This window comes from Enoplosus armatus, chromosome 12 (assembly GCF_043641665.1).
Source record: "Enoplosus armatus isolate fEnoArm2 chromosome 12, fEnoArm2.hap1, whole genome shotgun sequence".
In the NCBI taxonomy this organism is placed as follows: Eukaryota; Metazoa; Chordata; class Actinopteri; order Centrarchiformes; family Enoplosidae; genus Enoplosus; species Enoplosus armatus.
Genome location: NC_092191.1, coordinates 11289995 through 11313503, shown reverse-complemented (window position 1 = coordinate 11313503; position 23509 = coordinate 11289995). Strand labels below are relative to the sequence as shown.

At 40.3% G+C, this 23509-nt stretch overlaps 1 protein-coding gene across 1 annotated transcript; it reads left to right on the top strand.

Moving 5' to 3' along the window:
• Positions 1-19537: 19537 nt before the first annotated feature.
• On the top strand, positions 19538-22255 carry cuedc2 (CUE domain containing 2). The gene is made up of 9 exons (XM_070916577.1): positions 19538-19644; positions 20528-20610; positions 20705-20848; positions 20970-21031; positions 21216-21349; positions 21496-21663; positions 21766-21830; positions 21918-21978; positions 22072-22255. The coding sequence occupies exons 2-9, from the start codon at positions 20537-20539 to the stop codon at positions 22216-22218; spliced, it is 855 nt and encodes a 284-aa protein (XP_070772678.1). The 5' UTR covers positions 19538-19644; positions 20528-20536; the 3' UTR covers positions 22219-22255.
• The last annotated feature ends 1254 nt before the right edge of the window (positions 22256-23509 follow it).

The window sequence follows — 23509 nt, the reverse complement described above, 5'->3', positions numbered from 1 at the left end:
GACAGGGAATTGCCTCTGTGCCTGTCACGTGTCTCCACCTACATCTGCCTGAATGAGAAGGAGGGAGAGTGTTTTACATACCCCTGACTGCCCCATCATTTTGTGATTTGCCATTTAGGGCTTTTCCAGTCATGTTTTGAATGGCGCCATTTCTCTTATTCTCAAGAGGACTCAACCTGCTTCAAGATTACAAGAGTATGAAAAGAGTAATATGGATTTTTACCTTAGTCTCTTTTGCAGTTCAATCAACTGACTTTCTTCAGCTGGAGTTATGAAAGGCAGACACAAACTATATAACTGTCACAGAGGTCATCTATCCCTCTCATGCTGTGCTTTGTAACTCAATTTCCCACCTGGCTTGAGCTGAGGGCGACACACAGAAGTCAATTCCAATAGCGACTCCCCAAAGTGCATGTCCAATCGAGAACTCTGCAGTTTAACCTGAACGGACTTCATCAATCGCAGAGTTGAGGTAAATCAATTTTGAATTGACCTAAGTCCCGGCGCTCTGCTCAGGTGACACTGCATTGTCTATACGTGCTGGCTGTCCGCACCTGACTCTGGTAAACGAATCTGACTTAATGACATCACACTGGAGCGTATAACTACCGTGCTTGCTGGCTATCCTCACTCTCATTTGTTCTCACAGAAGTCTTTTATGCCACAGGTTTTCTGGCCCGAGGCTGAGAGGAGAGAAGTGCAGTCAGCAGGAGGTAAAATCCATACACATCTCCTGAGATCTCATCACACTCATCAGTGTAAGAACTCATATAATCCTGCTAATGTCTGCGTGCCTGTCAATAGCAGCTCTCCCTGATACAAAAGTGTCCTAATTAGAAAATGAAAGTGCAAACACACTTTATCTGTCTGTCTGTGTGTGTGATGAGGGAGAGTTGGCGAGAAAAAGAGATGATAAAAAGCTACTTAGGTGGAGAGAACACTGAAACACACACATCATTGAATTTGCATGAGTCAATCGTCTATTTGTAATTTTCATAATTAGCAGTATACCTTTCACATCTACAAACGCCCTCTTCATATCCCCCCTGCCATTTCTCCCGAATGGTATCCTCCCCCTTAAAGATTAATTGAAGCTGGGATAAAACAAAATGGTTCCCAGGGGGTGGCCCACTGTTTGTTATTCATGTGGGTCTGAAAACAGCAACAGTAAATCCTCTAAGTTGTTGTTAAGCTGGGGATATTACCATATGTGTGCCATTTCCATAGACTGACAGCTCCCTCTGGATCAACTGGGGACTATTGATCTTGCAGCACTCCATTTCAAGTTAATTGTGCTTGAAATGAGGTCCACACTCCCAGGCATACCTTTGTTTGAAAGGTGGATATTCATTTTTATTTGGCAGGATGTTGATATCAAAGACACAGGAAATTTTCTATATTTAGTTTATGTTTATCCTGCAGAAGCAGTTCCTCTTGTAGTGATTGGTCAAACAGTCAAACGCTGATAATAGGCTAAAGAACGCTAGCGCTCGGTTTTAGTTGTGTGTTTTTCTCAGTAATGATTGGACAGACATAATGCTCCTCCTACACTGATGAAGTAGGCAATGGGCAGAGGAGGACATCGTTTACATCATGCAGTAGAAAATATCAGCTCTTTTTGTGTTACAGAGAGGGAGTTTAAGTGAAAGTCATGATTTCTTATTGACTTCAGTCATGGAGTGGATGAGCTGGTAGACAGAAACATGCTCTTAATGTTTTGTACACTTTGCACTTATGAGGACACATATATGCATTTATTTTGGATCATAGGCTTATTTTTGGTTAATGTGACCATGCATTTGTGCGCTCACAATTTATTTTATTTAAAGATTTCATGAGATGTTTTATATGAAAGAGCTTGGTGTAGATAGTTAATTTGTATGTAGGTGTTTTTCATAACTGTATTCGTTTTTTATCTGCTGTGTTTGAAGTGAGTGCCTGATCCAGAACAAATTAATTGTATCCGCACACACTGTTTCAAGCTAAGAAAGCAGACTTTCCCAACAACTGGCCAATGCACAAACAAACACTTGAGCCAGTATTTCATCTACTCATTTGCTGTGATTACTAAAAAGCGTAAACAGGGAGCCTTGAAAGCTGCTTATGCAAAGAGTTCTTAGGATTTTTCTTCTCCTAGCCTTGTTCAGTTTTAATTCCTAATCAGAGAGAAATTGCCCCGCAAACTTGTACCAGACTCACAGGAAGGTGAACTTTTCTGCTGGAAAACACTGAAAGTTTCACAGCTTTGTGGCTACTGTACGTACAGTATAATCCCTGTCATGATTAAGTGCAAATCGGATTAGCATATGTGACATATGTGTGTTTTTACAGTTACTTTTGACAGCCCGACAGGAACAGAGTGTGAGAGGTAGACTTCCAAGGAATGAAGCAAAGTACAACCTCATTAAGACAAAAGAGAAAACGGTGAGGTAAGCCCCGCTACGGTGCAAATACTGCCACTCTCACTGATTAAACCTCTCAGTCTCAACTGCATCATAATCCTGCCTGGGACTCATGGAGGCAGATTCTTTAGGAGGAGGAGAGAAAAAAACATCCAGAGAGGTGTCAGTCCCAATCCGAAGACCATCTTGGAATATTCCCATTGCTTGTTCCTCCGAGGCAAAGAGCGCTTTGCAGGGATGAGAAAGGATGCAAATTCTATCTTCCCCAGTAATCACTCCCATACCAGTCTGATGTCCCTGACTGTTGTAGGAACCATATCTGTCAGTAATATCAGAACACAACAAATAAAAGGTGTGTAATGGAGGACATTAGAGGGGCCAGTGCATGGAGGCAGGATTTAATTTGCATGGCAGATTAGCCTTCTAGTTCCACTGGTGGGGCCACAGCCTTGGGGGCAAAGTCACCCCTTTTCTCCTTTCTTCCATCTCTTTTATTCCTTTATTAATAGGATCTAGTGTCTTCAAATCCATTAAGACTATTGAGCAGACCCATATATAATCTGATTTCAAATCCAGCATGAAAATGCTTAACCAGTGGCCCGGGCTCCATGCTGCTTTTCCTCTTCAGGCTACTGGAAGGTCCTGTGAGGGATGAAAGAGATGAGAAGCTTTGAAAACTTTGGACCTGTTCGCTTCCCGTTTACTTCCAATATAACGTTGCTTTCTTTTAACCATGACTACAATCGTTCCCTGTCCTTAACCAAGTGGTTATTATTGTAACCATGACGACGAATGTCCCCAATAACAGTGGTAATTATAAGCCAAACCATGATCTTTCCCTAACCTTAACCAAGTCGTTTTTGTACCTCAACCTAACCAAACCATAACCTTAACCTTTTTCTCTTTGTAGCAGTGATTTGTAACTGTTTTGGGAGGCATTGACAAATTATATCGTCCTGCAGATCAAAAGGGCAGTTACAAACAATACATTTTTCCATTTCATTTCATTAAAGTCATTAAAGTAGGAAGCTTGTTTGAGTATTGTGAAATTTGAGAATCTTGAATCATCCACAAAGTTGATTTTTTTTTTCTGCCAGCCACTGCACGGTCAGTAAAATGTACTGCATGTGCATTTACAAAAGGGCAAAGAATCCCTGAGTGTTGCGTACAAAATAAATACATGTTACATCTTCCGGGCTACGTATTTCCAAATCCCAGTGGAGGAGAGAGAGAGATTGAGAGAGAGAGCGAGAGAGAGAGAGAGAGAGAGAGAGAGAGAGAAAGCACGGCTGGAGGCTTTTTGGTCTTTGCCCTCTGCGCATTGGCCTGACTGGGGCCAAGTTTCGCCTCAGTGCCCCGGCGAGCCTCAGCTTTACACAGGCAGACAAATACACACACACACACATTCACAGCTGGGGTTACCAGTTATTAGACAGCAAGAGGAGAGAGCCAAGTACACACTTTCACAAAATCATGCATTCATAAATACATTTACACACCCTGAACTCTTCCCTCTACAACACGTAGCTGAGTGACATGGAAGCGAGCGGCTTGACAGCTTGAAATGCTGCATAAAAGGTGCAGCGATTACAAATACAGAGGGCTTGTAATGAGCTTCAAGGGCTTTCTGTGTCAAAATGTTATTGAATATATGTTTTTTATGAAAAGGATATTTGATTTCAACATCATCTTTGATAATAAAACTTGAAATATCTCATCTAAGATCATTTTGTCATTTATTCGAGCTGCCTCAAGTGAAATCATCATCTGCGAGTGACTGCAGGGGTGTCTTTTGTATTGACTTTGAAAGTTTGCCTAAGGTCTGCCAAATGCATGATATTCCTCACTATAGGTGCATTATGAATCTTGTGATGTCAACCTTGAATTACATCTGTGCACCCCCCCCCACACACCCCACCTCAATCCACGCCTTATTAACATAGAAGGCAACAGCAGCAGCAACAATGTTTTGCTAACAGTTCATGCATTACTACTCAGGGGAGGGTTAGCACCATGCATCCCTGCATCTCAAACACACACACATGTTCCCCAGTGTGATTCAGTGTAAAAAAAAATAACACAACACTGCTGATCAGAGCTGCTCAGCCCGCCTGCTCTGCACTCGGGGCCCCTGACAGAAGCAGTGATGTTTGAGATGCAAGGAGCCCTGAGTTTGTCCATCACTGATTAGTAAAAACTCCAGCTCTTCCTGCCCAGCTGCACCTGATATGTGCATCTGTGGATGCTGACACAAGCTCTGAACAAGCTTATTTTTACAATAAGACATAAGCGGACGCACACAACGGCACATGTAAACAAAGACACACAAACAAACGTGCACGAGATGCGCGCACACACAGACAAATGCTCTGCAGTGCGCAAGAGCTGTTGTTTAATTTGTAAAACACTGCTCGGCAAGGCTGGAGCAAAGCAGGCAATTAGAGGCTCTTCTTCCTGAGCACTTGACTGTATTCCTTTAACCTTTACACAATGATTTATGTCAAAGGATTTGTCACCTTCGCAGTGGGGCCTTCACACACAGCTTTTCTAAACACACAATAGGGAAAAGGAGGGGAAAAAACTTAAAATCCTCCTGTGAGGATTTTGGAACTTATATAACTCCCAATTATCAAAACTTCTTGCAGCCTTTGCAGGCCTCCCCTCTGTTTGTAAGACTCACAAAATATCTACAGTGCCACTGAAGAGTGTATAATGCCTGTGTGCCCACATGACTGGCGAAAACACTCCTGCTCTTTCTGCCCCGCTGAGTCCTGCTGCATAATGGGGGTCTTGAAGGCTCTGGGCTCAGAGCAGGCCTGCCTAACAAAGCCTTGGTGGCTTGCAGCAGACAGGAGAGTGTGTTTGCGAGCCGGTTGCCAAAAACTAATTTTCAGGAGGTTTTCTGTGGGATGCAGTGGCAGCAGCATGACAGTGTGAGGTTTAGATATCTTGGTGAGCGGGGAGGGCTGGGGTTGAGATATGTAGGTCTTTTGTGAAGGTCCAGAGAGTTGGTTCAAGAAGAGGAAGTTCACAAATTGGTAGCTGAGAATAAATTTCAAAAGTAAGTTAGGTTTGGCATGTTTTTTTCTTCTTTTTTTTTACTTTTTTGTTTGTTTCATTGCAATTTCTACATTTGCACCACTTCATCAAGCAGTTTCTGGAATTAATTTCAGATTAACCGCACTGAGGAATCCACTTTCACCAGTCTGCCAGCTAGTCTCGTATTTATTTCACTCGCTCTGTATCCATCTCTCGTGAGTATTTTTATCCTTTACCCCCTCACCATTCACTTTCCTTCAGTAATGTACCTGTTTACCTATTGGGTGGTCTTGAGCAGGGCTAAACTAAAGCCCCAGTCCCTGCAATCTAAGTGTAGAGTAGCTGCTAATCCGATTTCAGGAAACAGCCAAGCCCCCACCTCCCTACCCAGCAACCCCCCCTTACACCATCCCAGCTTACCCTTTCTCCTCAGAGAGGGAAGGAAATAAAAGAAAAATTAGTGACAGTGAAGAAGCTGGAGGAAGGAACGTTTAAACTGTGAGTTTGGTTATTGGAGTATTTTTCAGCAGGTATAATACTTCAGTACTACATAACCTGGCCCTTTAACAAGGTGTGACACTGAGGACATATTAGCAGCTCACTGACTGGCCTCTCCTCTGAGTCCACTCTGCCCTCTCTGGGACGTTACAGAGGCCAAACATAAAGCAGTGTTTCATGGTGCTGGGGCTTATCTGGCCTCTGAAAGTATGTGAGACATGCCAGGAAACAAAGGATCGTCTCTGCGCCACTAGCAGGGTGAGCATATCCCTTTCACAGGCCACACATCTCCCTGGCTTTATTTATTTGACAGGCTCATGGTGGTTTTCAGTGGAGAGGGTCTGCACCTGGAAAGAGACTGACCAGCACAGCACATGGACCACGGCTGCTGGAGGAGAGGCAGAAACCAGACTCAGTATCAGCCTCCAACATATACGTAGTCTTGAATATGTTATATGCATAAATATGTCATGTTTGTGGTGTAAATCTATTCATTTGAAGCCACAGACATGCTCAATACTTTCTAAACCAAATTTCAACTTCCAGTGTCAAACAAATTTTAGAACACTTAAATGGCCATGGTCTTAAAAATCAGTGCTAAAGACTAAAAATTGTAACAAATAAAAATTCATAAACTCTTTTAAAGGTAACTTCTTATTTGTAGGAATGACTTCTTTACTTATTAAAGGACAACAGTGAAAAACATCCTTAACATAAGTCAAATTAAAAATACAGTAATAGAAATACTCCTGCACTCAAGATTTAACTGAAGTAAAAGTATAAACATATTTGCAGTAAAAGTATAAGTACACATTCTGAAGAATGGCCCCTTATGGACTGTTAAATTATTAATGCTTTGACCTGCAACAAGCATTTTAAGGCATAAAGCATCTTATTTTCTGAGCCTGAATATGTTTTGCAGATAAAACCATATTCTAAAAAAATTAAAATAAGAGAAACGTAGATGTGGAGTATGAGAAAATACGAACACCATGGTAATACTCAAGTAGTCGGTACCTCAACATTTCACACAGAACTTGAGTAAACAGTATGTACTTTTTTTACTTTCCACTGCTGCCCCAAAGACTATAAATTGTAAGAAGGTTATACAAATGCTTCCAACTGCATGACCCATATCTACAGCTTCGTTGTGAGGAGAGAAGTGGGCCAGAGTGACACTATGTGTGGAGGCTGGAGTCAGACTCTGCTTACCCTGAGGAAAGCATGGCCTCAACTGGCCAAACATGAGCAGTACAACTCCCAGCACCTCCCAGCTCCCCCTCTGTTTGTACAGACACCGAGCAGACAGTATGAAACCTATGTAACCTTGCAAATTATGCACACAAAAAAAACCATTTTGATGCATTTATTTCTCAAAACTAATTTTGAAGCAATGAAAAAAAGTGGGATATTAGTGTGGCAGACATGTTGCACTGTGAAGGTGCATAAAGGCAGACAAGACAATGTCACACTACTGACATGAATAAATCTGCTGTAGTAAATTTGACATGATGAAATCCCACAACACATACACACACACACGGTGGTGTTAGGACAGCATTGTGTGTGACATGAGGGGATCGGTGTCACTGTGTCACAGCTGATCCCTGGTGTACTGTCAGACAACAGAGACCCTCAGGGCCCTCCTTTACTGCTGAGAATACAACAGTCCATACGGCATCTGTCGTACCCACTGAAACACAAGCAAGTCTGAGTGTGGGTGTGTGTGTGTCTGTATTTTACATGCATGTCTCTGTGGGCACATTTGTGTGTCTGTTTGTGTGTGCATGTGTGTGTTTTAGGTTGTGCGTTTTGTTGTGCATTTCTGATTCGGCCTAGTGAATCATCTAATTTCATTCAAATGCTTTTCCCATACCCTCATCTGACCTCCTACACCCACCCTACACACTTTCTTCCCTGCTCATCCTAACCTGCCAGCCACCTGCCATTGTGGCTACCTACCTGATAAGGCCCATTCTCCAGAGTTCCTCCCATGTTTATTTGTCCCGTCTTTAACGACAAGTCACTCTGGTTGTAGCCACTGATGACCTTGGTCTAGCACTCCTGCCACAGTAGGATTGCTCCATAAACGGTGAGTAAAGAGTGTCTGTGGGTTAAAAGCCTCCGCTGTCACAAACAAAGGTAAGTAATGGTGACTTGGTTGTGATTGTGGTAGGGCTTCTGTTCTGGTATGACTGTTTCCTCAGGTTCCTTTTAGGCAGAGTGAGGCTTTATTGCCTAATTTAGAGAGATAGCCACTGCTCTAAACCTCTATAAAGGCTAGAGTGAGAATTGAACACCGTATGTAAAAGAGAAAGAATGTGTTTTGTTCCTTCTTTGTTTTTGCAGTATTTGTTTAGTATGGCACCTGTGTTTTGTGTGTTCTTGCAAACCTTTGGTGTCCCAAATGAATTTTTAGTCATGATAGCGGTGTGGTCTAGGGATGGCCTAATCCAGACTGAAATATCTCAACAATTATAGGATCGATTGCCATGGAATTTTGTACAGCCAGTCATGGTCCCCAGAGGATGAATCCTACGGACTTTTTCTCTAGCGCCACCAGCAGATTGACATTTTTGGCTTTTAGTGTAATATAACTTGACAACTACAGGGTGGATTGCCATGCAATTTGGTACATTTGGAACATTTGGAACATTCATGTTCCCCTTAGGATGAATTGCAATAACTTTGGTCCATCATTGGACTATTTCCATCCACATTAACTGTACTTTGTGTTGAGTGCTAATAAGCAAATGTTAGCATGTTAACATGCTAAACAAGGAACATGATAAACAGTATACCTGCTAAACATCAGCATGTTAGCCTGCTTGTTAAAAAAAATCTCCTTCAGTTCTTGACTTGCCAAAATTTAAAGGGCACTATAATAAGGCCATGGTATATTAATGAAAGGGCATATAGTAATAAACACACACACAGTACAGTAAAGTTATGTGGTTAATTTATCAAATCAGCAACATTTTTAAAGCCTTCAAACTCAAACAATGACCAAAGGCTAACCACTTATTTGTTTAACCACTGTGTCTTCATCAGGGCGACTGAGAAAAGTGCTGATCCAACACTTCTATAGTTGCTGTGAAGAGAAGCCTCTTGAGAAGGCACCAAGGAGCTCGGCCCACTCCCTGGGTAGACACAGACCGAATGCTCCAGATTAACTGGTTTTCTTAATGTCTCCTCTCTGGCGAAGTTTCTTTCAGAGGGCTGAGAGGCAAACAGGCCCCGGTGAAAGACTCACTCCCCATTAGTGGAGGTAAATGGCTCTTCTGTGAGCAACCGGTTAAAACAGGGTGGGATAAAGGGCCTCTCCACACGCTTCTTCAGCCAGATTAGAGAGGTGACTCTAGTCTCAAGGATGTAAATGTTTATACGGGCACAGGGGAGCACTCTACCGTAGGAACCTCAGCAGTGTCAGTGTTACGTTTATCATCAAGATTTCACGAGGCTCGTTATGAGCAATGAAACAGCTCATAATAATGCATTTAATTCTACATTCAATCATTTGACATAAAGCTGTTTTGTTTTCAGCTTAAGCTACAACTGTGTTGTTATGACTACTGCTTTAGTATTAAATGTTGGAGGAAATTATCTTATATATGCCATGCAACTCTTTTGGACCTTTAGGTGTTACAACAACTGTCCCAAAATAATTCTTGGAAAACATGGGAATGGAAGAATTTGGCTTGAAGGCTTAATGATTTTGATATTTTTCCCCTATGTGTGGGTTATAAGTTTATAAATGTAAAACAATAACACGCAGTTTTGCATGAGTTGCCAAACTATTACAATAATTTTTTCCCCTCCCAGTTTTTCAACTCAAACTCTTCGTTACTTCTTGAGAGGGGGGAAAAAAAACTGCACCTAATCGCAGGCTCATTGCTTCCTTGCCAGCTACCAGCCCCTGATTGCATTTCAGCCGAGAAGTAAATACTACATGCTCAGTTACCAGGTGAAATCAAGCAGGCAGATGTGTCTGCAGCCTCAGTAGACACTCGCTGGACCCTGCTTCTGTCTACCTGTGCCACAGAGTTTCTAGCCAAGTCAGCTGATCCATGTTGCTGAGTAGGTATATGAGTGTGTGTGTGTGTGTGTGTGAGAGAGAGAGAGAGAGAGAGAGAGAGAGAGAGAGAGAGAGAGAGAGAGAGAGAGAGAGAGAGAGAGAGAGAAACTACGAAAAATGTAGAAATAATTTAGCTGACTTTTTAAGAAATAAACATGGAATATGGGCAATGTAAGGCAATGGATTCCTAAGATCCATGAGGCCAAATTTCAAGTGATTAAATCCACCTCCTTTTAATGAATAAAATAATAACTAAGTAATAATGATAACCCACCCTCTGCAGAATCCATCAGGCCTGTTTGTTATGAAGGGTGCACAAAGGAAGAGAGCAGCAGAGGTATGTTTGCCAGAGAAGGGGTGAGAATACAATAGCCCTCCTTCCAAGGGTCTGTAACCATAGACTCTAATAAAGTCACCGCCTGCAAATAAAGAGCCACTGCACAGCTCGCGTTACAACAACAAGGACGGCATTATACAACTCAGCTCTGTTTTGAAGCACACCACCAAATGTTAGAGAGCAACAAACAGAGAACAATGCACTTTATCAAATATTAATGATTCAGTAATATCTTTATTATTACTATATTATTACTCATTTGTAGAACAGCTGATAATGAATCTATATTATTGATGCTAGTGTTGGATACTTTCATGTGATATTGTATAAGGTTTCGTCTTCCTTAGGAGACTGTTTCTGTGTGATCCATGCTCTGAAAGCTGGTTCACTGACTAAGAAGGACAAAGTCAGTGACTGTGTGAACTTTTACACTCACATGCTGTCAGATCTGAATCAAAGGGGTCTGTCCTAGAAAAATACTCACTATCAGTTATTAACCTCTCCTGACAGACAGATTGGATTGTGTAATTTAAAAGTAAATTAACTGAACTTCTAACTAACAATGCTTTGGATAATTGACATTAACATGTTTAGCATTTAATATTTTTGAAAGAAATAAAAGTAAAGAAAGAGAATGAGGAGCATTAAATGTTAAATTTAATGAAACTTACAAAAATTTGAAAATTGAAATGCATGTTGATAATTAACCTTCAGCACATTGTAACATCAAATTATTAAAACAACAGTAGAGTAATTGTTGTTTCTGTCTATATGACGTTGCAGCAAATATAACTGAATTAGTACTAATGCAAAAAGACTTGTTTGAGGTAAAACACTAAAATGTAACAATGGTGAGATTGACTGGGTTTTCCTTTAAATGATAACTTTCCCTCATAAACACTCTGTATTGTGTCAATAGTCGCATCAGGCCAAAGTTTGAAGGAGCCTCTCTTTGCAAATTTCAGGCCTCCCCGTTGCTAAAGGTTGTGACCCCACTTTTTATTTTTCCCGGGGCTGTTGGGTTAATGAAGTAACAACAAACTGGGCCTGCGGCTAATTTGGAGTGGCACTTCCTGGCCCCTCCTGTCTCTACGAAGACGTATTTCATTTTCTCTTATCTCTGCCTCGGTCATGTGGCTTTCCGCATGGACGCCCATGTCTCCCCCAGTTGCACGACTAATGGAAACTTCGTTAATGTCATTAATCTGCAGACCAGGACATGAACCAAACACGTTTAACCTTTCTGGGCAGGCCTCTGCCACTGAAGCTGAAGTGACTGTCCACACACTCTGTACTTGTGGCTCAGTGTGACGTGTAACGATATGAGATTCTCTTGTCCACATCAATTTAAGCCACTGTGTGGGACTAACATGGGGCTAACATTCAACATAGCAAAGCCTTATACAAAATAAACATTCCAAATGTTTTTAATTGGTCTACTGATACCAAAGTTTCACCAGGAAAAAAATGCTTTCTGAAAGGATTCCTGCGTCTCTCGGTTTACACTGAATATCTATCTCTTCTAATCAGCCTCACTTGAGTGAACGGTGTTTATAAATGACAGCACTCTCACTTCCACCATGCACATTTAAACAATGGTAATGTCAAAAGACTGCTTAATGACTAATCAGGTGGCTGTGATTCATTCCTCATTCAAAGCCCTTATTCACACATTCCACCAGCTCCATGAATGGACACTGTCAGCCCCACATGTCATATACTTTCATTCATAAAGAAGAAAACAGGACAGGGGGAGCAAGGTTGAAAAAAAACCCAGGAATCTCTCTGGTAGGATGGGTAACCCAGGGGACATTTTCTTTTGTGTGGCGCTCAGCTTATGGGGCCAAATGCCAGCAGGCTTACCTCCACACTGTCTGTCTCTGTGTGTCCCCCTTTCCTTTGCACACAGTAATTAGGAGGATCTTAATGGAGAGGGGGTTTATTAGTGTCTGAGGAAGGCTTTAAAAGTCACTTTAATTAAGGGGGATTCTGCAGACAGCTTGTGTGGCGATGTCACCAATTTTATAAAATCCTTGTTTGGGCACAACAGGAAAATAGAAGTGGGTCTTTAAAAGGAAGGGGGAAAAAAGGCTTTCCAGAGGAAGGCCGTCTAGACCTGCGGTCAGAGGCAGAATAGATACTCTGACCCTGGCTGAGCATTAAGATGACGGTCATTATCTGGCAAGAAATTCCACATGTGTGCATACAGGGAGCACACACTCCTCACCTCCCTCGAGAAAAAATCGGCCAAACAAACCACCCGACCCTCTGAAACTGTTTCATTCAAAAGATAACCTCACTGCTAAAATTTTGGGGGGGATTAATTTATTCTCAGCATATCCTATGGCCATTCATGCAGGATATAAAATCCTAGATTATTTCCTGCTTGGTTAACCCGCATCCGGCCAGTCCCTCTCACAAAGCCATTCTAATGTTGCCATTAGTTATGCTCCTCTGGTGGCCAAAAGATTGATCCCAGAGACTTGGAATCCAATAAATGTGTACATGAATGGCAGAGGGAGATAACAGGTTTCCCACAGATAGTGCGAGGGACCGATTAGTGCTGAAACATGATTGGAAAAAGATGATTAATGATATAATATTTGAAAATGACCTCAACATTAAAATCAACATTCAATTCTTAAGTAGTTTTTTTTTTAGATTTTATTTGATGAGGAAAAAAGAAATTTCTTCTCAGTCAAAAAAAAAGGGGAAACTACCATCCAAACGACCGCAAGACAACATGCACTCATAAAAGCTAGTGTTGTGACAGACATCATGGGGCTATAAAAGTAGAGTCTTCCACAATAACTGCAGCTGCTGGGAGCCTACAGAGGGGATCTGATAATGGGCCCAAGGGGAAACGATAGCGTGCTCAGGGACCTGGGATTGTCAGGAAGACAGATAAGAAGACACAGGAACAGGTTATCAGCTAGTTTATGAGGTGTCACTCTGTTCAAACACTCACCTGTTCTGCAGGAAAATCCTAAAATCACAAACAGGCATCCCATTAATTCATGCAGGGATCTTACCGGTATGGATCATACAAAAGTAGACATCTTTTACACCTTTTAAACCAGGTCTCATACACAATTTCTATATTATTTTATATATAATTAGCTCTATTTTGTTAAAAGAAATGAAAAAACATATTTTTGTTTACTATTTACATATGATTATAAAGAAATCAACTGAAAGTAGTACCTACACTCAGACACATCACTGACACCACTCTAAGGGTTAATATAATATCAGGGTTTCCACTGTAAAACCCATGTGACTTTCCGGTTTCAGCCAGTGTGTAAACTGACAAAATGCCTCCCATCTAACACCGTCGAAAATTGATGCTGTCCTTCAAAACAAGTGAAAACAACTCAGAACAGGCTCTTGGGACTAGCTGGGAAATACAGCATGTCCACCCAGAAATGTTTTTTTATTTCTAACAATGTTATAAAAAGACATCGTCAAAGTTAAATGCCTAGAGTTTCTATAGATATAGATATAGATACACATAGATGTCCAACTCTGGCTGGGTAAGTCAGCTGTCACAATGCACACAAACTCCTTAATTGGCTCTAATGATTCAACACTGCAGTGATTTTCTTGTTGTACAAGGTCCCTAAAACACTGAAAAACATACAAGCATGGAAAATTAAAACTGATTAAAACTTGACTTAACTTGATTGAATGCAATACTTATAATTTTGTACAAAGCAATGAATTATTTTGTAATGAATTTGTTTGTTGTTTTGAGTGGACAATACTGTTGAGCAGGGAAACGAAATCAGCTGAAAGAGCAGCTTGACTGAGATTAATGGCGGCTGACCTGGGAGCACACAGAGGTGATGTGCCTTGTGCCACTACTGGACAGGTGCTCTCAAAACACTTCCTGTGTAGGTGGAGAACCGTGGCGTCACCGCACCCTGGGCCTTTCTGAAAGACAGTCAGAACGCAGAGCTTCTGTTGACAATACATTTCAAGGACCCAGACAGCAGCCTTTTATCACTACCTATGAATAGTATTGTACTTGTTTGTTGACAGAATGGATGAGTACAGTGGGTATTTTATTTTTAATGCAAAGAGAATTTGCATTTTCCACAATGAAATCAGTCTAAACAATAAGAGACAATTTCTCTTTTCCAGTGACTTCCTCCACACATGATAACGATCACCACATCATGAATAATTAAAGAGTATTTTGTGTTATCATCTTTAAACAGCTTGTCCATAACACTAACATACAGGGAATGTATGCTTACTGAAATTTGTTAATTGCAAAATATTCTTAAAAACTAAACTTTGTCATATCACTCACAGTGCAATATAGTTTACTTTTACATTAAATAACATAGTTACATGACATGCCTCAATGTGCAGACAACGAAGCTACTAAATCAAAGAGAAATGTTCCTTTCCACTAAAAAATAAATAAACACAGCCCAACTGTAGACTGCTCAACTGCATGGGTACATTCTCCAGATTTTTTATCATTATTCTTTCACCCACATAAATGATCAAAACAAATGACAATCTCTGTGCAAAGAAGAGACGGAGCCCACAAAAGGGAGTCTGACAGCCATTTCCACAACAGATGTTTTTACAGAGGGGTGTCTTCTCTCCGCTGAGCAGTCTCACACATGAGAGACCCCCAAAAGCTTCAGAGAAACGTCCAGAAAACCAACATGTAAATTTGTAACTGCCATGTCTCAGACTACCAGGCCCACGCCAATTTTATTTCTGCAGGGGGAAAAAAAAACAGGAAAAAACGAGAGAGAAAGAGTTATAAAAGCATGTCCAAATATACATATCAGTGTGGGTGATTTAAAAAAGGCGGAGGGATAAAATTAGAACTTCAATACCAGAAAAAGACAACAGACAACATTGTTATGTGTTATCATGAAAAGATAAGTCCCTATTGATCCAGGTTGTGGGCAAAGGCTGCACTATTGACAGGAAGACAGAATGTGTTGGAGGGGCAATATTTCATACATTTGGCCTGTTCACTCCATCACTGTGAGAGGGTGTTTTTCTGGGCTGTATATAATAACACGTGTGCTCTTTATTTCCCTCAGATCAATGGTAATGCGAGGGGGGCCACGCAAGATGGATGCCACAGGCAGGTTAACCTATCGACTGCTGAACAGAGACACACAGACCAAGACAGGGGAGACCAGCCCATTTACTGAGATGAACCTCAGCTAGTTGAGTTTTGAATCGCCCTACTTATTGCACCCATCTGTTGTACCTTAGTATGCCGAACAAAGCTTTTGTTTTTCATCGTTTACTTTCATAGGTTTATCTTCCGAATATTCATCCACAGTGTATTCAAATGTTCTTTTTTTCTCTGTATTAAATATATAATTATGTGTCTGGTTGGGGAAGTTGAAGGGGAGCGAAAAAGTGGCAATGGGCTGCCTGGTGACCACTTCCTGGAGACAGTACAGGAGGCAGACGGGAAGGCAGGCTAGCCCACACAGGTGGCCCGGATCTGGATCAGGTCAGCCGCGCCCTCAGACAACCAGCCAGCTAATCTCATGCTCACGCTCCAAGTCCCTGAAAGTCACTAACCTGCAGCTCTTGATAAAGAAAAAAAAGTCTACGGGTAAAATTTAATTAAAAACATATGCCACTTTGATTTCACAAGTGTTGTTAATACTGTACTTTTGTAAAAATCTGCACAATAACGCTTTGAATCACACGACCTTCAAAACCAAGCAGAGAGAGGTGAAATTATTAGTGAGTCTTAGATTTGATTAAAGATGGGTTATGATTGTGGAAGAGGCCTTATATTGTAAAAGTTTCTATTAATTAAACTGTACTGTGCTTGAATTCACTCTGTAAATGCACCTTTTGTAACACTTTGGAACAGATATGTTAAGTGTTTAAGATTCTTAACTAATTCTCTCTCCAAAATAATGTGCCGATCCCATCTCTGCCGCACAGGTGATTCAACTGTCAGATAATTCTGTGCCTTTCTATTGTGGATTCAATGCTACACATTCGCTAAGAAAATACAATAAAATCTAAATATGAAGTCACTCTGGCTGAACTGCAAATCAAACGTTAATAGAATAATACTGTTCCGACAGACAGCTCTGAGCATTATTGTCTAAAGTTGGGTAAAGGGTAATTAATTTGGCAGTAAATCATGCGGGTGTTTTGGTGACTCTGAGAATTGTAAAATCTTTTTTTTTTTTTTTTTGCTCAGACATCCCTCCCAGCCAACCCCCAGTCCCCATTGTCTGTGTGAAAATGGAAATCTGTGCCACCAGTACAATATCCACATTATGTGCCCTGCCTCAACATTGTTGCATGACATGCTTGATTGTACCCTGGCATATAGGAACAGAAATTAGTTAACATACCATTAGCACATATTTAGGTTTGTCTTCCACTTACATTAATGTGTAATGTATAAAGTTTTAAAATGAGGTCTTCCATGTTTTAACAAAATGCCTCTGAGACATTTGTAGAACAGTCTTGTTCTTATGCCTAAAGGCAGATAAAATGCATTAATTTCCAAATGAATTCCTCTTCATATATGTTGTTTGGACAAATGGACGCTGCCTATTTCAAACACATTACATTAAATACATTTTATAAAAATGTACAAATATATTTAATTATCTATTTTACTGTCACACACATGCACAAAACAATCACAAGGATATGACACCATTTTAACTCAACCATTCTACTTGTGTGTGCCTCCCTCAATGGCAACTGTAAATAATAACTTAGCTTGAGGCTAAAGGTGCAATATGTTCCTTCTTATTAGTGAAGGTGTATGCCATTTGTATATATTGATTTGACTCACTGTGTGAGAGTTCATATGTGATTATACAATGATTATACAACTGAATGTCTGTATGTTACTCAGGATGTTTGTTTCTTGTGATACTGTCTGAGACCAACAACAAAAGAATATTTTAACCTTTATCATTAAATGGCTCCCTCTTCAAAGTGAAGCCAGCAGAGGTATTTGTCCTATATTCATCTTAGTGAAATACAGTCTGAAATTTTCATCTTTTGCAATGTGTTATCATGCATTAATTTAAACATAGCTGGAATTACTGGTTGGATAAGTGCATGAGTGGCTGAGGATGCTTCAGCACTGTCTCCCTCTCTCGCTCAAACAGAAGCAAGGACTACAAACTGCATGGCCACTGCATGCACAAAGATGCGAAGACCTTGCTCATAAAGGCAAATCAGAGAAAACTGACCAAACATAGATGACTGTAGCAATCTGACAGTGAAAATGAAAGATAAATATCTTCCACCACAAAATCAGCTACACTTTCTGATGATAGCAGCTGACCAAATTTAAGCACAAGAATGCTGCGTCTGTACTGGTGAATTATCCTTAGGTGTGTTACAGAATGAATAGGGCTGAGTATTTTATCCCAAGATGCTACAAACTATTGTGGATCTGATATTAGCAATAAATCTCTTTTGTTGATTTCTTTCTACTGGAGGTAAAGAGCAAACCATCTCCCAGAGATGTGGATGAGGTCCTACTGTCACTAATAACTCAATGCTGCCACCTTGTGTTGAGACACCTTTGACTTTAAAAAGAAGAAAAAGGAAACCAGTTTCAGCTTTAGTGGGTCTGTCAACATGAGTTAATATTTACCCCTGACTTCTAAATTGGAAAAAAAACATGATTATACAGGATCCACGGTGGCTTTGAGATCATCCATTTTTGTTTGGGGCTAAATGTGGCAAGAATTTGCTTTGTACATAAAAAGGTGAGTAAATGTTGCCTGAAACTTGAGTCTGTTCGATTTTAATATCAGTGTGAACATATAATTACAGTATATTGATGCTACTCAATAGTATGTGTTATATGTCTTGCAGGCTGTTCTCAGTGTCAGCTGTTAATACACATGGAGAAAACCGAGATGCTCTCCTTTGCTGTAGATTTTACACGCTCTGCCCCGATACCTCAGCCCCACCTGTCTAGCCATGAGCTCAGAGTTGAAACAGAGTTCAGCCAAGTTGAGAATTGTTCTTGCTTGTTTTATCAGTAGCGTGTACCATATTTCCCGATGAAATACTACAGCCGGCAAGAGATACTGCCAAGGGAGCAGGGAAACAATTGAATGGGCATTAATGATTTACAGGTACATATCTGCTATAATACCAACACAGGCGGAGGTAACTGAGAACAGGATCTGATGACATCATTGATGTTGCCTCAGATAACACCTTGATCATCAACTATGTATGGATCTGGCAAAAGATATAAGATAATGTCCAAGTGAGAGTAGACTATTTACTGGCCTAATGTAGGCTAGACCAGTGTTCAGACACTGAGTCAAGAAAACAAAGATGGGTCACAGAAAGCTTCACATGTATTGAGGACAAAGTCTTAATTAAACGTGTTAGCTGTATTCTTAATTGTAATTGCTTAGGTTTTCAGTGGAACATGAGAAAAAATTAAATGGGATCTCCAAGAGATAAATGTTTGATGACAGCTGGAGGACCGGAAAAAGATTTTAACATTTTACAAATGGGTTTTATGACCTTGAACACCACATATTAGGTATGGCATCGCAAGTATGATGTGTGGAATAGCTTAATCACAATGTTGTGACATATGAAATATTGTTGACAAAATAGCAAACTTCTATAATGTGGACAATTGGATGTGGACAATAGCTGCATTTTTAATCATTTTAGTTAATTTCTTTAAGGATAAAACCAAAAAAGAAAGGTAAATTGGGGATGAGAAAGTATTGTAATGTAATCCATGTAATGTAGGGCAGCAACAAACAATCCAAGGTGACCTGTTCAATGTCTTGTTTTGTCCAAACAACAGTCCAAAACCCAAAGATATTCAGTTTGCAATTATATAAAACAGGTAATCCTCATATTGGAGGAGCAGGAACAAGCTAATTCTGGGCATTTTTGCTTGAAAAAATGATTGATCAAAATAGTTGCTGATCAGTCCCTCAGGCTATGTTTAATTTGTGAGGTCTGTATAAATTAAGCAGGTATTGAACACGGCTTCTGTCTCTTTTTCATCATACATCTCTTTTCTTAGTTCCACACAGCATTTAGATCCATGTTAAACAATCAATCCAAACATGTGTCACACATATAGACATTCATAAAATGTAGCTGCACTTGACCCCACTGCTCACAATCAGAGGAAATGACGTGCTGATGTTTTGAATCGTGCGGGCTAACAAGCAGCACGGACAGAAAGCCTGTAAGCACAGCACTGACCAGCCTCCCCGTATACATTTGGGGAAGACTTTGAGCTTCATGTCTCTATAATTTCTCTCACAGTAAGTTTTACTCCATTAAAAGTATCTCCGATACAAATAACCGAGGTTGGTTTGGCATTAAGCGATAAACGTTAGCTCGCAGTTGTTGTTAGCTAACCCATTTAGCTAGCGCTAGTAACAACCTAGCGTTACTGTTATTTCTCTTCATAGGAAGATGAAGGTTAACCATGTTGGTGAATGCACACAGATAATGTTGAGACAATATGACAGGGCGTGGAACAATTGACTGTATGAGGTGGATAATAACACACGGCTGTCCAGTAATGGTTAGCTAATGATAGCCTTAGCTGTGGCGTTACAATATTAACCGTTAATATAACGATAAGATAGCTGATAACTAATGTCCGAGTAGCTGCTAACGCTGGGCAGCAAAACTAACGCTAGCAAGGAGAGTGTGATGCAAAAGCATTGTTTAATGACATTAACGTTAGCTACATGGATATGTAGGGTTACTTTAACATCAATTAACTTACTTTATATAGTGAAGACGTGTCGTTAGCATCCTCAACCATTTTAATGTTGTCGTTGCATCCAGGCTAACTTGACTGGCGATCTTTGTTGAAATTAATCGTGAAGTCTACCAGCTGATAAATTCATGTAGTGTATAGGTCGTGCGTTTAAGTCAATATTGTACACGACTAGCGTCCGCGTAAGATGCTGCAGCGGCAGCAAGCGTTCACAACCAAGCTTTCGTAAGAGAAGCTTTTGTAACATTTGTATGTAAGTCTGAGCTGGTAGTGTACCATATTTGGTACATGGGTGACAACTGTTGTGTATGGTTATTTAAGGTTTGCAGTCACTGCTGCTCATTATAACTGCCATGACCATCTGCTGTACCCCAACTCTTGCACTTTGACTCTGTATTTCCTTTACTGCACTGTAGGAGAACGCAATGGACCTCCACAAAATCATTCACACTGCGCTGCACGAATTTATCCAGACTTACATTCCTGATGCAGATCTCAGGTAAACAATTCCTCAGATTTTGTTTTCCGCATCCTTACAAAAAAGTCCAGTTTAGTCAGTTTTACGGTAACTTGTGTTTTACCCTTTGATGCAGCACACTGGATGATGTTCTTCTGTCTTACATTACTGGAGTCCTGGAGGATCTTGGCTCTCAGCAGAGTGTTGAGGAGAACTTTGACGTGGAGGACTTTGCAGAGATGCTAGAAGCTTACATACCAGGCTTTGCCGATATTGACAGGTAAACAGACAGTCACACTTTTTTCTTTACTCAGATTGTACGGCTGTCTGTGATAAGTAAAACCAGACAACTACATCACTGTCATTTTTTGTTATTGCAAATGCGTTTTTTCATTTTGCAGTGTCAAGGTCTGTGAAATGATGTTCAGCTTGGCTTCAAAACTAGCCACTGCTCGTACCTCAGGTAGTGCTTTTATTATTAGTTCTAATACATATAGTATTGTGTTAGTAGTATTGTGTTTCTTCACAATGTTGACAAATGAGTCATCAAAACTTTAGTGGGCAGTGACACTCATTTTAGATAGGGATGATCAGCCTAAGATTAATACTACAGTGTATTGATGTTCATTTCTTTGTTTCCTTTTTAGCTGATGAAGAAAACGGTGTGCCTAAGGCAAGGACAGGAGAGATTTCATTGAAACTCACCACCCTGCCCAGTGAACCTCCACCAGGAAGAGAAACGCAGTGCCTTAAAACACAGACAGAGGGCGCCACTGCCAAGGTTATCATTTCAGCACACATCAACACATTATTTTCCATTTCTTGATGCGTTTGGAATTTTTCAATTACTATAATTTAATTAATTTTGATGTTGATATGGTTTACATCCATCTGAATTAGAGGTAATATAAATGTGCATATGTCCAGCTACCAGTGTCTGAGTGGGAAACCCAGGAGCAGCACCTGCTGGAGATGTTTCCCAAGTGTAGTCTGTCCGAGGCCCGCAGCGCCCTATCTATTGCCAAAGGAGACATGGAGGAAGCTGTGCGACTTATCATAGAGGGCGATGTCCAACTCAGCCCCACTCCTCTTAATGTGAGTCTCTGCTGCACACAAAAAAGACTGCCACTGTGATTTATGCTGCTGCCTACCTTGGGTATATTAGCTGTCTGATTTGACGATATCCTCTTGCCTCAGGTAAACCATGGGAAGAGTATTTCCTCACTGGCAGATCACAAACTTAAAGAGAGCATCCTTGAGAAGTGAGTAAGATTGCTATAATCCTGTGGAGAGCAGAAGTGGCCTCACTTCTTAGTGTCAGTGTTTATGTCTATGTGTCATCTCCACAGGTACATGCTGGTGGACAGTGAGGATGATAACAAAACACACCGTCCTGTTGCCCCAAAAGATGTAAGTCTCTGGTTATACTCTATATTCACAATGTAGCTTCATCAAATCTGTTTCATGCGATAAAACTTGTGCATTCTGGTGGGATTTTTACAGGCTCCAAAGAAGCTAGTTCGGTACCACGGTAACCAGGTGGTAACCACAAAAGGAGAGCGATATCAACTTGTGAAGAAAGATGAGACCGAGGACATGAAGAAGACATATGTCAACCTCAAGCCTGCACGGAAGTACAGATTCCATTGATGACAAGCACAATACTGTAAGAGCAGCTACTGACAATATTGTTTACACTATTTTTAATGTATTATGTTCATTTATCCTGAATTTGTTAGATTTTTCCCAAGTAAAGGAAGATATTTGTTAGTGTGTCAGTGGCTTATTTACAAAAACTGTTACCATTATATGCCTTGGTTAAAACATTTACAGTGTTTCAGTTGCATCTCTTCCTTGAGGAGCTTTTTGAATTTTGTGTGATATTTTTGTGGGGATGTTGTAACTTTTGTTCTTGTTTGTGCAACAGCCTAACCTATCTACTTGCGCCATCTCAGCAGGTCTGATGTTGCACTGACATTATTATCTTTTTTTTCATTTCTTATTGTTTTTATTTGTATTTACTTTAACTCAGTACAGTATAGATTCATAATTATGACATGGAGTTATAGAGATGAATCAAGTGTCATTTCTGTAAATAAGTTCTAGTGGTGCTGTAGAGTTTCTTCTTGACATTATAAATCTCAACTGCTTTTTTATGTACATATTAAATCATTGATGCCAATTTCATTTAAAGTTCTATTTTTACATCATGCAAGAGTGAAACAGTGCTGTGAAAATGTTTGGTCACACCTTCTGTTTTGGACAGTTTGTTGTGCTACAAAATGGTTTCAAATGAAGCTGACATATAGATTTTGTAATGTACATTTGTACAGCAGGTAGCCACAGCAGTACTCCAGTTTATAGTACTTAAGATACACCTACTGCATTGTTTACGTACAAAGACTAGTCTTACAGTAGTGAATGTCGGCTAAAGAATCTGGCCTGCATGAAACAAGTTAACTGAGTTAGCCGGATAATTTTGTTGAACACATGGTTCTTTTTCTCAGTCCATGTTCCAGATTGGACCAAAATTATCCAGATAACTTTGGATAATGAAGACAGAACCAGCTTTGAATTGTCCTGATAACAGTGAATATTTTGCTAGAAATTAAGTCCACAAGAGGAAGGCCTTATTCCTTATTGGTTTTGAACACTTTCTATCGCACCCCTCAGGGCAAATTAAGGAAGGGTATGTGATAATATGCAAGATTTTACACTATATAAAATCTCTTTTGTTATGTATAATTTCCAAAAACAGAAAGACATGATTCAAAGAAACTGAAACATGATGACCTTGGCTCAAAGCCATCCCAAAGTGCAGCATGCGAGGAAATATTTGTCAGTGACGCAACTAAGTCCTGAGAAAACAAGTGGTGCACTTCTTTTCACACACATTAAATGTCATTTTATTACTGGAAAACACTATAACTCTCAATAAATT